The sequence below is a fragment of the Alnus glutinosa genome, chromosome 14 (genome assembly GCF_958979055.1).
Source record: "Alnus glutinosa chromosome 14, dhAlnGlut1.1, whole genome shotgun sequence".
Taxonomy (NCBI): Eukaryota; Viridiplantae; Streptophyta; class Magnoliopsida; order Fagales; family Betulaceae; genus Alnus; species Alnus glutinosa.
The window spans coordinates 928,456-945,442 of record NC_084899.1 but is presented as its reverse complement, the minus strand read 5'-3'; the positions used below and the strand labels follow the sequence as shown (position 1 = coordinate 945,442).

The window sequence follows — 16,987 nt, the reverse complement described above, 5'->3', positions numbered from 1 at the left end:
TTTGGGTATCCTAACTTACCTACCAAAACAAACAATGATCGCATGGGGTATGCTAATCGATCACATTTCGATAAGGGACGTTTACTATTGTTCTAGCACAACATAGGTTGTGACACTTTTTGGGTCAGTTATCAAATGTGGTCCTGTGGACAGTCAAATGCAAGTCTATATGGCACCTATCATGTTTACTTATTATATTAATCAATCAAATATAAATTGTCATTTGTCGGTTGTTAATTAGTAAAGCAATTGCATGCCACTCACTAGCGAGATAATCCGTAAGCTAAAGGGCAAAGAGGTCAGTTAGAGGGCTTCGTCAATAGTATATCCAATGAGATCACTCTAACGCTCAAGTCTTCAGTATAGTGATCGATGATAAAGCAAATAAGTCTCTTCTGTTATATATATATTGCTTAATTAGAGGGCGTCCCTAATTCTGAATTCAGCGAGACCACTCCGACGCTCAAGCCATTTGGTGAGGGTGAGGTTTAATTTTCAGAATAGTGATGATAAGGCAAATAAGATGTTCACCCCCTAATATGCAAAGATCAACAAGAAGTTTTAAACTATATCAGTACGTTGCTTATAAAGTAATATAAATTAACTTAAATTGTCATGATTATGACAGATTATATAACCATAGTTATCACTCGTTAATAGTCATTAATTATGGATTGATAGCGTAGTGATCGAACATTATCTACCCTATATTATTTACCCTCCATTAATTTGTTTCTTCGTCTGCATGCCAACAAAGAAATTAAACTTGGTGATCGAGAAGGGTTCGATGCATGGGGTAGTCCTTAATTAAACTCCCACATTCATGACATACATAATTAATTGCCTTTTATCAATGGCAATTTGACCTTCTGTCTTGATTTGTGGCGCTTGACCCATTCGTAGCCGCCTACGCGCAATTTTACCGCATGGCGATAACGATGTAACGGAAAATTGTTAATAACCATACTTGAGTCATTCTTGAGGTTCATAATTGAATTGACTATAACTCATTTTGACGTTCAAAGCATATATATGTAGTTCATGTAAAAAGTCAGTGGTAGTCATTAATTTATTGGAAAATTTTGTATATATATTGACAATGAGGAGAAAATAAAATTCCTAGAGCATATGAATTTTTTAATTCTCACATATATAAATATTTTTTTTAAAATATAATATAAAAGTCAAATATTTTTAAGGCAAATGTATATATATCTGAAGAGCCCCTACCCCAACGAAAAATATATGTTAAGAGTTAGGACAAATAATACCATGTACGTGGCCGGCAGAGGGTAGTTGATGGGCACGTATAACAAACCGATTAACCAAGTTCGCAAGCCAAAAGTCCAACTTAGAGTGGACTTGGAACCGGAAAAAGGTAGCAATTAATACCAGCCAGCCAGCCCGCCATGCCACGTTCAACCTTCCTTTTACAGGCACCAACTCCCAGTCTCCCACAACGACTACAAAACAGACTTTTTTTTTTTTCTTTTTTTTTTTTCTTTTTTTTTTTTCTTTTTTTTTGGAAGAAAAGATCAACTTTCATTAATCAAGAGTGAAGGGTACAAATTCAACCACCATAAATGTGTATATAAGAACCACCATAAATGTGTATACCCAAACTGAGCCAACAACCGACGCAGACTATTACAGACAGAATGCTACAAATAAAACTTAGCCAACCAAAATGATGCATCTGCGATGACATAAAAACTATTAGAGAGCAGGGAGTAGGTCACACATTTTGGGCTAAAAGCAAAGACTAAGTTAATAAACACAAAGCAAACTGCCATCGCAACCAAACTTGAACAGGAAAACCCAAAAACATAAACTGCCATCCAGGAGGATCGCCACCGGAGGCGGCGCGTGGGGCCCACGCGCCACCGCAAGAAGACCCCCAGACAGCGGCCGTTCACCAAAAACCTCTGATCTCCACCACACACGGCCAAAACAAACGGTTCGTGGTCATCACGCGCCACACAGACCAGAACCCAAACAAACGCGTGATAACCACGCCCCGACCATCGGGACTAAACATGGCCGTGGAAAGCGGCAGCAGCACCAGAAAGCGACGGCGAACAAGCCTGGAGGGCGCGTGTCCAACAGAAGACGACAGACAATCGCAGATCTGACCTCCAAGCGTATTTGCAAAGAGTATTGCTGAAAAATTATATTTTTATTTTATTTTGTTGATTTAGCCGTGTGGATTAGCCTTTGTTAAAAATAATAATAATAATAATAATTAATTGGCATTATCATGTTAGTCCAAATAAATTGAGGGTACGAAGAATAAATTATAAAGCTCATTTTAGATCTCATCATCTCATAATGCACGGCGGATAATGAATTTAAATGATATATTTTGTATTTTTTTTTAACCATTTATATTTAATACTAGAAATCATTCTTGTATTTTTCTAAAACTAACATCATTAGAGAAACACCAAAAAAAAAAAAAAATTAAAAAAATTATAGATTAATTATATTTAGTTTTTTTATTAGAACACCTAACTCTTAAAGCCAAAACCGAGAATGGCTTTATATATCCAGTTGACCAAGTCCCGCCCCCACCTTTGTTTGGCCACTTGCTGAGTACTGACTTTGTGGCACATGACCAGACCAGTCCTCGACCATTCGGTGGCCGCGAAGGCTGCCTGTGTGTAGGTTATCTTATGACAAAAGTGGCCTCCTTCATCCTTACCGCGGTATACTTGCCTAGTTGTCTTCGCATTAAGGACCGTACCTAATGGGTCATGACTTTTGTAAAGAGCATTAATCATTTTGAATTGTTTTGCTTTTGTAATTACTTCCTTAAACTTCAAAAAATTAAATTTAATATATATATATTTCTTTCATTTTCCTTTTCAATTTCACCACTCTGTTAGTGTCTTTTGTAAAAAAAAAAAAATTCAAAGATTCAGGTGTGGGTAGTTTTGCAATTTTTGCTAAATCCTGACCAATACTTAAATTGTTGCAATTTTTTCCTAAAAAAAAAAAAAAATAGTATTTTGAAAATGTTGACACCCATTTTGTTAAGATTTAACGGAAAATATTAATAGATAGGTGAAGTTAAAAAAAAAAATAAAATATAAATAAATTAAATTGAGAGTTTTTTAAGTTTAAGAGAAATTGCAAATGTAGTAGACATTCAGGGAAGTTAAGTGAAATTTTCCTTTAAATTTATCTGTCAAATTTTAGACTGAAGTGATATTATGGGCTAAGGATCTCATATTTGGTACAATATATGTTAATGGGTGCATATAAATAGAAGGTTAACCAAAAATGTAAATTCTATAAAGGTGTTTAATTAGGCTATATTTTGTATTTATGTTAGATTCAATCTTCAACAGATATCTGAATGGTTGCCTTCTTAAATCGGACGATCATAACAATCTTGTTGTGGATCACGTCAAGTGGGCTAAGCCCAACCGGGAAGAGCTAGTACGAGCGTCACATGGGCCCAACATAGACATTCCTGTTTCTCCTGCGTCCCATCTAATGCAAGTATAGCCCAAGGAAAGTTTAATATGGAATAAAAATTGACTTAAAACTCTTGGTGATAATCATAAATAATAAATAATTCCTCACTTCAAATTTCCATTTAATTTTTGTACCCAAAAATCGTTATAACGCCACATCAGCAATAATAATAATGCAACACGTGTCTCATACATTAAATAAAAATAAAATATAAAATAATATAAAAAGAAAAAGAAAACCTTAACTAAGTTTCTTTTGCTGGCGACTCTTTAAGGTCATAATATTTTTTTCTTTTCACTTTGTTTTCCATATTTTCGTTTCAATTTTCTCTTTTTCACTTTGTTTCCCATATTTTCGTTTCAATTCTCTCTCTCTCTCTCTCTCTCTCTCTCTCTCTCTCTCTCTCTCTCTCTCTCTCTCTCTCTCTCTCTCTCTCTCTCTCTCTCTCTCTCTCTCTCTCTCTCTCTGATTGATTGCTAAGAAAACTATTGAAAACTATTGTTGGTTTATAAAATTTAAGGAAAAAAACTTGCTTTTGGCAAATTCGAGGGGTTTGCGTTTAATTTTTTGATTTGACATGTTTTAAGATCTCTGAGGTTTGACGATCTCCAGAGCTATCATTGTTTGTGTTTTATGAGTTTGTTGGTGTTTCTTTGTATGGGTTTCTTAAATTAAGTTTTATTTGTCTGCTTTGAGTAATCTCCGTTTGATTTCTTAGATTAAGTTTCTTTTGTAACCAGAAAAATATGAGAAAATGTTTGTTCTTTGTCAAATGCAGGAAAAAAAATATTATATGCTATATTGGACGAAACCCATATTGTTTTGTAAAGATTATTTGCTATATTTTTTATTCCAAACGGTTTCTGGTGCAATTTTGATGGTCATGACATTTAAGAGCATCTTCAGCAGACTTGCTAATTTAGCCAAAATAGTTAAATTTGGCTATTATTAGTATTTTTTTTTAATCTCCAACAGAGTAGCCAGTTTGGTCATTTTTCTTAACACATAAACAGTAAATAGGCAATGTTGCATATTCACTGCTTATCTGTTTATATATTTTTTTTTTAATTAATATTTTCTCATTTTCCCTCAATCAATATCTCTTTGTTATCTCTTCTCTAGATGAACACGGCAAACAATAGCAGACCGGGGAGGGATGGACAAGAATTAGAGAGTGAGAAAGAGAGAGATTGAGTGAGAGAAAGAGACACACAGGGAGAGGGAGAGAGAGAGAGAGAGAGAGAGAGAGAGAGAGAGAGAGAGAGAGAGAGAGAGAGTCGGAGAAGGAGAGAACTGGAGGACCTGTGACCCAGAGGAGCCGATCAACAGTGGGCTGTCGCCGTGAACCCAGCCGGGGTGATTTTCGGCTAACCAGGTGCGAAGTTCAGCCTATTTTCGGTGAAAAACAATGGGGTTGGGGGAGATCGGAGAGTAAGAGAGAAATGAAAAAAGATTAAAAAACAATATTTAAATAAAATAGAGAGTAAACTGTTGGAGCGTGTTTAGAAAAATGAGTAGATAAAGTAAATATTTGTACTCTTTCAGTAGCTATTTTAACTTCTCTTGCCAGATATGCTCTAAAGCAGTTAAAATGATTGTTATCGGAATCAATAAAAAATAACATATAGTTAAAATAAATAAATATTTTAGAGAGTTTGATATAAGAAATTTTTTAAAAGTGATAGATAAAATAAAAAAATAAAAAAATTATTTGACTAAAATTTAGAAAAAATTTGAAGAGTTTGATACATATGCTTTCTTAGCTATTTTGGTCAGCTCTTTTGCATAAAATCACCAAATTGTGCCTATATCCAAGTCTTCAATTTGGAGAGGCTTTTTGCTCAACAATTTTGTTTGAGTATTTAGCACTCAACAAAAACTACAAAAATGATATTGATATTGGCTCCGTTTAAAATTTTCCTTTCCCTTCTCTTCTCTTATTTTCACTTCTCTAAATAAAAAATAAAAAATTAATTTCAAAACATTTTTAACTTTTTTATATCATATCAATACTTTTTAAATAAAAAATCCAATACAATACAATTATTATTATTATTATTATTATTTTTACTTTTTCATATAAATTATTTCAACTTTATATTACATCGATCATAATTTTTTAATCTTTCAATAAAAAATTCATAAGGGCAGGGAGATTTTCAAATATAAAAATTCCTTCTCTTTTTCGATCTCTCAGCCTGTCGATCTCTCTTTCTTCTGGAACAGGACGACGAATTGAGGGACGGACAAGCACACAATTTTATCATGTGAAAAATGAAAAATAATACTCTATAATGGAAAATGATAGGCGGGGGACGGAAAAGAGAGCAGTCAAGACACGACTCGTTTGGAACCCATAAAAAATTTTCCACACGTGACACACGATGATCCAATCTACGGTTCAAATCCCCATCGGACCCAATAGACCGACCGATGTCAATCGACGACCACTAAACAGAAAGAGCTGCAATCATCATATGGCACAGTCAAACCTATCCAATGTGTCCGCCCACATTCCATCACATCCCTCCCCTACCGACCAATAATGCTACTAAAATATCCAATGTCCAGAACCCCTTTCACTAGCTCTCGATTCTGTTTTCCACTACTGTATCTGGGCAGATCATCGATCGTCATCAAAAGATCAGAGTGTTTTGTACAATAATGGCGGAGAATTCAGGAGCAAAACAAGGGACCGCCTCCCTCTTCTCTCCTTACAAGATGGGCAAGTTCGACCTCTCTCACAGGTGAGTCTTCTATGTTGTTTCAGTCCAATCTCTGTCGCACCCAATCCGATCCTCTCTCACGGGTCTGGGACAGTGGGAGGGGCTCCTCGGAGGGCATTGCTGAGATCTGAGGTAGACTGGCTGCAGGCAGGGGAATGTAAAATAAAATATTATTAAATCTGATATTTTCTTTGACGGATTTGCCGTTGACCCACGGGGGTATTTACGGTGTCAGGGTGGTGCTTGCGCCCATGACGAGATGCAGAGCGTTAAATGGAATTCCACGGCCAGCGCTTGCGGAGTACTACGCGCAAAGGACAACCAACGGTGGGTTTCTCGTAAGCGAAGGCACTTTGGTCTCCAACACAGCCGCCGGGTAATTTCGTAATTCTGTGTGGTTTTCAATGGCCTTTCTCAATAGGTGGACGTCTGTCTGGCAGACTGGAAGTGGTTGGTTGGTAGGGCCCAACATTCTCCCACTTGAGTTAGTGCTTTGCGGGGCCCAATAAGGTCCACCCCTTTCGGCCAATCTCAGTCTCGTGGGCTGCTAGTGCTTGGACCTGGATATGTTTCGGAATATATTTGGGTGTTGTTTTATATTTGATTATATTTTTCGAAAAGATTGTTTGGGTCGGTTTTTTAAGGTAAAATTGCACTCAAGTTTTACCTGGCCGTTTTTAACCCAATTAAAAAAAATTTAACCTAACTCAAAAATAATAATAAAACAAAATAAAATAAAAAATAAAAAAACTCAGGATTGGGGTAGTGGCCAGATGACCTCCAGGTGTGTCCGGGGTGGCCCGGCCAACCCCAAGCGGTTACGGGGTTTACAGCGGCTGGGGGTGGTTCGAAAACCATTCCGATTTTGTTTTATTTTGTTTTTTAAATCAGTTTTTATTTTGTTTTATAATAATAACAATAAAAAAATTCATATATATTTTTTTAATTATATTCAATTCAATTCAATTTACGCTCTCAAATATCTTTTTTTTTTTTTTTTTAATTTTGTATTAGATTGTTACTTATCAAAAAAAAAAATAATAATAATTTTGTATTAGATTGTTTAAACCATCAAAACATAATTTTATAAATCAAATTTATTTGGTATTTACACTTTTGAATATAGTAAAATATGATAAAAAAAAAAAATTAAACAATCAAACACGCCCGAAAAATTTACACTTAAAAAAAAAAGAAGGGGGTACTTTTTTACCATTTTGTTTGTCTTTTAATTATTAAAAAAAAAAAAAAAAAAAAAAGATTTGGCTTGGGCTGGATCTGGATCTATTGATATTAAAACACGTATCTAAAAAAAAAAAAAAAAAAAAGAAGGTGTCCTGAATTTAAGGGACACGTGCTCCAAATTCAGTGTATTCCGTTCGAACCAAAATAAATTTCCACAATAATTTGTTAGTGGTCATAAAAGTAACAGCAATGAAATCAAGCTCATCTTCTATGGTACTATTGCATGTTTCTCAAGTACCCTACAGAAATAATTTTGGCAATATGAACTATAAAATGAACACACAGTGGAGTGATGTCTGATGATACCATTCTTGTCATAGGGCTAGAGACTAAAATATGATGGTCTCTTAATTTGTTTGAAAAAGATTCCATGAAAGTTTTGCTGATATTTTGGTGGTGGAACCAGGTTTCCGCATGTTCCTGGGATATACAACGAAGAACAAGTGGAGGCATGGAAGCAGGTGGTGGATGCAGTTCACGACAAAGGTGGCATAATTTTCTGCCAACTGTGGCATGTCGGCCGTGCATCTCATCAAGGTAATCAATGGCTGTCATGAGCCGACATCTCTCCCCTTTGGTAGGATTAATTAGTTGGCTTCATTGTTATTGAATCGCTGACCATTTCTCTTGGCGTCTTTGACCATTAATTGATTAGTTTATCAACCTGGCGGGGCCTCACCAATTTCATCAACAAACAAACCCATATCAAGTAGGTGGAGAATTCTCAAGCCAGATGGGTCCTACGGCGCATACCCGAAGCCTAGAGCCCTGGAAACTTATGAGATACTGGATGTGGTGGAGCATTATCGCAAGGCAGCCTTGAATGCCATTCGAGCAGGTTAGTTTGATCGACTCGAATCATCATGATCGAGTTTTATCAGCTTGTGCTATAACTAAGACCGGTAATTTTTTACACTGCTCTTGGAACTAGATATGAATCCAACATGAAGTTAGCAAATAAGAATTGAGGATTAAAACCTATTTAATTAAATAGGTCGGGTTAGGGAGAACTATTCCCTAATGATACCATACTGTCAATGCTATACTGTGCAGATAGTTGTGGACTTGATGCCTACATTTTTAGAAAAATGTTAAACTGATAACTCTTTTACAATTTGTCAACACATTACAACATATGATTAGAGGTTGTTAACAAGTTGTAAAAGAATTGTAGGTATGGCATCGCACCGCTTGTACCTTTTATTTTATTTTATTTTTAAAAAAACTAATTAGTTAATTTAAGGAATGAGAAGGATAGACGAGACCTATTAAGTAGAGCTTAAACATTTAGTAAAGCCGCCATTAAAGTCTCTCCTGGACAACATGGGACAAAGAGAATAGGATTATAGAGATTTTGTGAAGAGCAATTCAGTTTTCTTTGATCAAAGCAGAGTTTTCTATGGAACTGAAAACTGGATGGCATGGATATATTTTTGCATATATGCCTTTCATGGTGTTTTATTACAAATTAGTTTGCTGAATGAATTATTAGATTGACCCAAATCAATGCTTAACTGACATTTCTCATACTGGCAAAAAGACAGTCTGCTATTGTGTTCATAAAGCACATGCATAATGCTTTTTGGTTTTTGTTTGAAAAAGTGAAGGTAAAAACAGTTTTGTATTTTTTGTGTTGTGAAAAGAGAAAACAAGAGGGAGAAGGAAAGGAAAAAGCTTTAACAAAGCAAGCTAATCTTGGTGTAATGCTCAGGTTTCGACGGAATTGAGATTCATGGGGCGCATGGGTACCTCATTGACCAATTCTTGAAGGATGGGATAAATGACAGAACAGACGAGTATGGTGGGTCAATTGCAAATCGCTGCAGATTTTTAATGCAGGTGGTTCAAGCAGTAGTTGCAGCCATTGGAGCAGAACGAGTTGGCGTCAGAATTTCACCAGCAATTGATCATCTTGATGCCACAGACTCTGACCCGCTTGGCCTAGGCTTGGCAGTGATTGATAGGCTCAACAAGCTTCAACTAGAACTGGGCTTAAAGCTCACTTATCTCCATGTGACTCAGCCTCGATACACTGCTTATGGCCAAGCAGAATCAGGCAGACCCGGCAGTGAAGAAGAGGAAGCTCAGCTGATGAGGGCCTTGAGAAAAGCTTATCATGGAACATTTATCTGTAGTGGTGGCTTCACTCTGGAGCTAGGAATGGAAGCTCTGTCTCAGGACGACGCTGATTTGGTATCCTACGGTCGCCTTTTTATCTCAAACCCCGATTTGGTCTCGAGGTTTAAGATCAACGCACCCCTAAATAAGTATATCAGAAAAACTTTCTATACCCAGGACCCTGTTGTTGGGTACACAGACTACCCATTTCTGGAAAAGGGACCATTATCCCGCCTCTGATCACGACTCACGAGCTGCATGCATGCGTAAGGTCTTAATTTGCATATCTTGTGTTTGTGTTTGATGAACTTGATTTTCGTTGTCGAGAAAGCATAGCTAACTTGTTCAAGTTATATATATGCATGTGGAGTGTAAAGCCATAGAAATGGCAGCAAAGGCGGAGATCCCTGGCCTGCCTAAAGATTACTCTTCACTAACTTTGCTTTGGTTCTCTCTTAGGCGCTTCTTAAATAAGCCATGGACGGATAAATTTGCTAGTAAAGTAATTAAGTCTCACACTCCCGACCCCTTTGGGCTAGGTTCGTTAACTAAATGCCTCGTAGTCGCACAAAGAAATTACAAGGAGACTCTAAGCAAATAAAATAATGAAAAAAATAAAAAAATAAACAAATAGGTTTATTTCGTTATAAAAGTTGACAGCATTCGTCCATTTGCCATATTAGCACCAATTATAATGTGTCTGACACATGTTACTTACAATAAAAAAATAATAAAAAAATTATTAAAAAAAAAACTAAACATAAAATGTTTATATATTGCATGGGATATTATAGCTATGAGTGACGGTCTCATCTAAAAGCATATTAATTTTCATTGCATTTATGCAATTTATAGAACTTAAAAACATTTATGCAAGACATTTACATAATTCTTGCATATATCACATGAAACAAGTGAGGCATTTAAAGAGAATAAAACATTTAGATGCAAGGGGTAGAGAATACTACCTCCCTCTACATATAGTTGCTAGCAAGTTAAGTTGGCCGAAACCGCTAGACGTACACCTAAACTAATAAAATTCAGTTACATTAGCTTTAAGCTAAACACACAAACCCTAGTTAGGAGGCGGTTTTGTATTAACTTGACTTTCTCCTTAAGCTTTACACGTCGAGAAGGAAGACTCATGTCTCCCTTGTGTCCTCAAAATTGATGTACATTTTAAAGTTGCTATTGAATTTTGATTTAATAATGATTTTAAAATTCATATCATTAATTTTGAGATGATACAAGAAAGACATGAGTCTCCTTTTAGCATTAATCTTACATGTATACCATTAAAATTTTAAGCCTATAGAAAGTACCAAAAATTATTCACCAACTTTTTGAAGAGAAAGCTCTTTACACCTACCTACCCCCAGCTCCAAGTGATCAGTTTACCCTTTTTTTTTTTTTTAAATGTCGGTTTACTGCTTATTGTGTGTGATTTATGATGATCTCTTCCACAGTTTACTGCTAATTGAAGCTCTTTGTCGGAAGATTGGCCACCTTGAAGTGCTCAGTTTACTGCTTACTCTTTACCGCCCCATCCCCATCCCCATCCCCATCCCCATCCCCATCCCCATCATCTCTCTTCCTCCTCCTCTTCTTCTTCTTCAACAAAACCTGACACACAACAACGTCTAACCCATACCCAAATTCCAAACTCAACCCCAATCCCTCTCTGTTCCCACCAAACTCTAACCCGAACTGGAGCCCATGGCTTCCACTATCAATCCGTTCTCTCTATGTCTATCCGCAATGCCGAAGAACTTGGCGGATATCTTTTTCCGTGTTCTGAACCCGCCTAACTCTGCCTTGATACGTTCCTCGTTCGTTTCGCCAAGTTCGAACAAGTTTAGCCTCAATCGGGGAGGATTTGCACGAGCTCGGCTTTGATTATGGGCCAGTCGGTGGCCAAGATAGATTCGAGGAGTTCGACCATTGTGAACGTTGATTTGAGCGATCGGAGCTACCCGATTTACCTCGGATCAGGATTTCTCGATCAAACCCACCTTCTTCAAAGGTAACTCAATTAGTCGAATTTTTACCCTACGATTACTTCAGAGAGCTCTCGTAAAAACTAATAAAAAAAAAAGCGCTCTCCCCCCTCTCCTAGAAAACCCATCCCATCTTTTGTCTTAGACTGCCATGGAACTCCCCCTTTCCCTCCACTCCAGTCTTCCTCCTTCTCCCATCCTTTTTCGCCTCTTTTGAGAGCTTTTTTTTTTTTTTTTTGAAAGTCTTAACCGTTTTGTTGGAGGCCCTATCCGTCTCCATTGACGATTTATCTTTGTCCAACAGCTCCATCGGCTCTTTTTTCACCACAAACCGTTCAGTTTCAACCTCCCCCAACCATTTCTAGCCTTGGATCCACCCATTTTTTGAAGTTTTTGGATTTAGTTTTTTCAAAACTAGATTTGTTAACTTTAAGAAGCTTCACCCTCAGACGCGCCTCTCTACTGTGATCCTTGGTCTCTCCGCTTCCACCCGCCATCAACCGTGTCGCCGTCCGACCAACACGCGCTGACGTGTGGGCAGCTATACACCGTGGGTGACGTCTTCCACTGCCTTCCGCCGCTCTCACCAGTCTCCTGTGGTGGTTCCCTACCTCTTGACACCCATTTTCCATGCGTGGGCCAGGCTTCACGCGCTGGCCCTCTAACGTGTTTATGCCGCCTCCCTCCACCATGCTATCTGTAGATGGTGGTGTTGTTATGTGCTTTTTTGTTTTGTTTCTTTTCTTTATGTTGTTGCTTTCAGTGACGGAGGAGGGGGGGCGGGTAGGGGCCATGACCCCCCTCCCCCCCAAATTTCTTGAAAAAGAAGTTTGTTGAGAGTGCTGTTCTGCTACATACCTTTTATTTAGACATTTTTTAGTACAAATTGATTAAATGGCATAGAATTGCAGGATTGGATAGAAGAAATGTCAGCTTTCATGAAAACAATTGATAGTAACCCTTTACTGACTGTGGACCTGAAGGATTTTATGGTTTCAGAAACCCCAAAAGCTTGACCATAAATCCAGAAGAGTGGGCTTCCAGGCTTGGGTCATTCGCAACTCCAACATCTCTCACATTGATTTTGCTTTTATTCAATTATAAGCTTTGCCGGACATCGGTTTTCTTTACTTTTTTGTCAAAATATTCTTTTTCAATTTTGCTTATTGATTTTAATAGGAAGGAAATGATAAAAATATCAAAACTAGGTTATGTTTAATTTACTTAAAATTTGCCTTTATACATTTCAAAAAAAAAAAAAGAGAAAAGATTGCCTTCTTATATATATATACTTTAACCCCTACTTTTTTTTAAAAAAAAAAATAAAAAAATAAAAAAATTGGCCCCCTCCCATTAAAATGCCTGGCTCCGTCCCTGGTTGCTTTCAGCTTAACCCAAACTGGTTGGGCTGCAGGCCCTTTGTTTGTGTTGGAGATCCTGTTTCTTTTGTTCTTTTTATCCTTGGTCGATTTGTTTGATTTTCTTGAAAACTAGTCTAGATCCAACATGTCAACACCCACATAACCGAACATACATGTTCCTTTTGAGGTATCAATCCGATCTTTTCCGAACAGACATGTCAGCACCCACGTTGTTTTAGTGAATTTAATTATATATATATATATGGTTAAATACCTTATTGGTATATGAGTTTTTGCAACTTTATTTTTTGGTACCTAAGTTTCAATTTGCATCACAGATAGTACCTTAATTTTTGCAACTTTATTTTTATCGCATAATACGGGTGCAGATACCTAAAAACGATAACCACATTATATGGATACAGATATTTTTAATAACCGGATCCGTATCCGCATTTTTACCCTTACGCTTAACAACTCAATGTTAAGTGGAAGAGTACGTTTAATGACCCAATGTCAAGTTGGAGAGTACACTTAACACAATTATAAGTAAAGTAAAGAAAAAGTTTCCGTAAGGAATATGTTTTCAAATTATAAGTTGGTATTAATTGTATATACGTACCATTAGCATGCATGTTTTGATTTAAATGTCATTTTACATTATTATCTGTTAGCAATTGAGCTAAACTTATTGTTATATATATATACTTAATTATGCTTCGACATAATTCTAGAAAGGAAGATGAGCTTAAGGATTTCAGTTTTAGATTAATCTACTATATATATATATATGGAAGAAGAGTTTCTCTCTCACTCTACGTTAAAGAAATGAGTTTTTACATGCATGAACGTTTCTGCAAAAGCGAGTTGTCACGAGTATATGTTGTGGAAGAAAAACGTTTTTTATTTTTTTATTTTTATTATTATTATTTTTTAAATGATGGATAAGCATGTGCAATTTCAGTTTGACTCATATTGTTACAAGCGCCTTCACAGTACTGCCTGACAAAATTGACGTTTCTTTCACGTGTCTCACGCGCTGGCCGGCGACCTCTTCTACACGTTTGCTTCACACGCTCACGCACGGCGTATTCCAGTCACCCTCACGGTTGCCCGGCCCTTTGCAAGTCCCGACCAACATCGATTACTAGCTTTTCTTAATTTGACAAGTCTCAAGATTAGATTTTCCTTCACTTCGCAATATTGGATTTGTGGCCATCCGATCGAGCTCATGACATCAATCTTTTTGATCTTACCACAAAGGACTCTCATCATCTGCTTCATTAACCGTTTTGAAGGCCAAGCTCACGCTCAGATATTGATGCTAGCTAGCCACGCCAGATACAATTAAGCAAAATAAGAAAAAATAAAATCATTTTCTTTCCACCTTGCGTTTGAGGAGAGGGATATTAGAATATTTTTCATATATATATTTAGCCTTGATTTTGTTTTCTTGTAGGTCTGGCATCAGTTTCCTACATTTTCTAGTCTACCCACCTACTACAATCTCCCTATAAATAGAGCAAGTCACTCAATTGTAGTTTATGGTTCAATATAATAAAAATGTAGCCCTAAAAGTCCTTCTCAGTGTGCATATAGGTCTCTAAGACTAAACTGTCCCAATTTTTATTTTTTATTTTTCTCTTTCTACTTCTGCTATTATTCCCTTCTTTTATATTTTACATAAATTTCAGGAGCATGTGGGTGTAGTTTTCCGTTGTTAAGTTTTTCTTCATGGCAATATAATTCGACTAGATCGAGTGGCTAGGTCAAATGGGAGGTGCGGGCAAGAGTTGTCTACAAAGTTTTCTTGTTAATAGATGGGGTTGGAGATTTGATGCTCTTGTAGTTGGAGATTTGATGCCGAGAGGGTAGAGGCTCTTTTTTGCTTTCGTTCTTGTATTCTGTTTGTCTTCTGCTGTTTGTAGCAGTCTGTTGGGTTTTTATTTGCACTTTCTCTTTGAGAATTTGTTCCAGTTTTCACCGGAGGGCTTGTAATTGTTTTGAGGTTGGTTTATAAAAGATTTAATTCAACAAAAAAAAAAAAAAAAAAAAAAGAAAGAAAAAGAAAAAAAAAGAAATAGCAACACAAATTATCACGTGCGTACGTAGTGACTGACAACCTTATCTTCAGCTCCTGATCATCTTCACTACAAACATGTATATATCCCTCTATTTAGAAATTAAATAAATTTTGTTTCATGCCAATGGAATATTCCTATTCTTATTCATCATTCTACATGGTGTGGCTCAGGGCCGGTATAGGAGATGGCCGGCCCCACATCAATTTTTTTTTTTATTATTAAAAAAAATAGATAAAAACAATTATAAGATAAACAATAAAAAATTAGTTTATCAGTCCCTACCAACAAATTTTTAACCTCTAATCCCTACCCATAAGAGTTTCTGACTCCGTTCCTGGTGTGGCTGATGCCCTAGCTCAAGATAAAACCCATTCTAGAAGAGGTTTAATTTTGGATGTCCCATAAAATTTGAATCCATATTTAATTTGTAAAGTGCATTGATAGGTATTATATATGGACCATAAAGACTTTACCAAAATTAATAAAACAAAATTAAAATTGTTAATGGCTTTTAGATATATGGTATTTTTGTTTTTATTTTTTTTTTGAAAAAAATGTTTTGATGCGACATAAAAGTGAAAATAGTTTTAAATATTTTGTGTTTTAAATTGTTTGTTAATATTTTTGTTTTGAAAAGAAAAAAAAAACCATAGCCTATGCCATGATACTCTTAACCGTGCTTGTTAATATATGCTTCGATTTTACAACACATGTCAGTTTAATAAATTGTCTTAATAAAAATGTATGTGTTTAAAAATATATCTATTTAATAGACTGAATTAAATGAATTTCCTCATACCTAGTTTAAAATAAAAGTTTTTCCTAATTGTTAACCTTAATTTAGCAAAGGGATATTATCCAGTAGTTATTGACTCATGCATTGTTAAGTAATTAAGTAATATATTAATATAGCTAGGTTCCAAGACCAAGAATTAATTAAGTAGGCCGGTTGGTCGTTAATGACTTTTTCCTTAAGACAAATTTTGAGATGACTTGTTACTTGGACCGTACAACGTAATCTGTAGAGACCGTGGAAGAAGGGGAATTCTAATATCCCTTCAATTTTCCATGGCTGCTATTTAAAGTGCAGAGCTGACTTTCCATGGCTAGCTAATTATTAGCTGTCAAAATGTCTTCTTTTGCCAATATGCCTTCGTTACGTTTCTATCCCTTCCCGGCCATGTGTGCTCATGGACCACATTTTGATGTTTCTTCAATCGTTTATGGACATATCTTACGGACTTCACATGCCCAAACTAATCATGCATTATATTATCTTGATCCGTCCGATAAAAGTTGTTTAGGGCAAGTAGTACTCCTCTATCTTTATAACTTCTCACTGCTGTAAAAACACAAGCACGTACGTACCTAAAGTCAATTCTCTTGCTATTTAACAAATATCATGAATTTAAACTTTAATGAAAAATCTAAAATAAAATACCCAGCGGGTGTGGCTCGTATGCCACCCCAGCCCTAATTAATAGGAGTGTTTCATATATATATATATAGGTTGTCCCGGCCAGTAGCGGTGGCCAACGGTGGCAGGGAGTAGTGCTCGATCTCTAAAGAGTTTTTTATTTTTTTGAAAAGATTTTATCTTAGAATAAAATTTTAAAAATTATTATTTTAATGTGAAGTGAGAAAAAAAAAAAGCTAACGTGACAGTAGCAACGGTGCAAAATTAGTCCCAAGCTAGATATATGGAAGGACCATTCAAATTCATGATAAACTTATGCCGCGAAAGTAAAATATATATATATATATACTGAAAAATTTATTTTAGATTTACCCTTAAATTAAATGATTAAAACTCGTCGAAGCAAACGAATTCATTTAGAGAGGCAGAGCAGAAGATAATTCTCTCTTCGCGCATTCCAAACAAAAAGAGACTTCTTGTTGTTATCCGGGGAAAAAAACAACAGATCACATCCGACATGCAATATTACAGCTCAATGTCTGTCGTTTCTTCTTGCTGC

General features: G+C 36.1%; 1 protein-coding gene across 1 annotated transcript; it reads left to right on the top strand.

The window, feature by feature from the left end:
* The first annotated feature begins 5,927 nt into the window (after nucleotides 1-5,927).
* Nucleotides 5,928-10,006, top strand: LOC133857199 (12-oxophytodienoate reductase 3). Its single transcript, XM_062292370.1, has 5 exons — nucleotides 5,928-6,227; nucleotides 6,442-6,582; nucleotides 7,858-7,988; nucleotides 8,107-8,289; nucleotides 9,163-10,006. The coding sequence occupies exons 1-5, from the start codon at nucleotides 6,145-6,147 to the stop codon at nucleotides 9,807-9,809; spliced, it is 1,185 nt and encodes a 394-aa protein (XP_062148354.1). The 5' UTR covers nucleotides 5,928-6,144; the 3' UTR covers nucleotides 9,810-10,006.
* Nucleotides 10,007-16,987: the final 6,981 nt, after the last annotated feature.

Coding starts and splice junctions, on each gene's coding strand:
- LOC133857199 (XM_062292370.1), top strand. CDS start 6,145: ATGGCGGAGAATTCAGGAGCAAAACAAGGGACCGCCTCCCTCTTCTCT. Junction 6,583..7,857: donor GTCTCCAACACAGCCGCCGG/GTAATTTCGTAA, acceptor TGGTGGAACCAG/GTTTCCGCATGTTCCTGGGA. Junction 8,290..9,162: donor CTTGAATGCCATTCGAGCAG/GTTAGTTTGATC, acceptor TGTAATGCTCAG/GTTTCGACGGAATTGAGATT.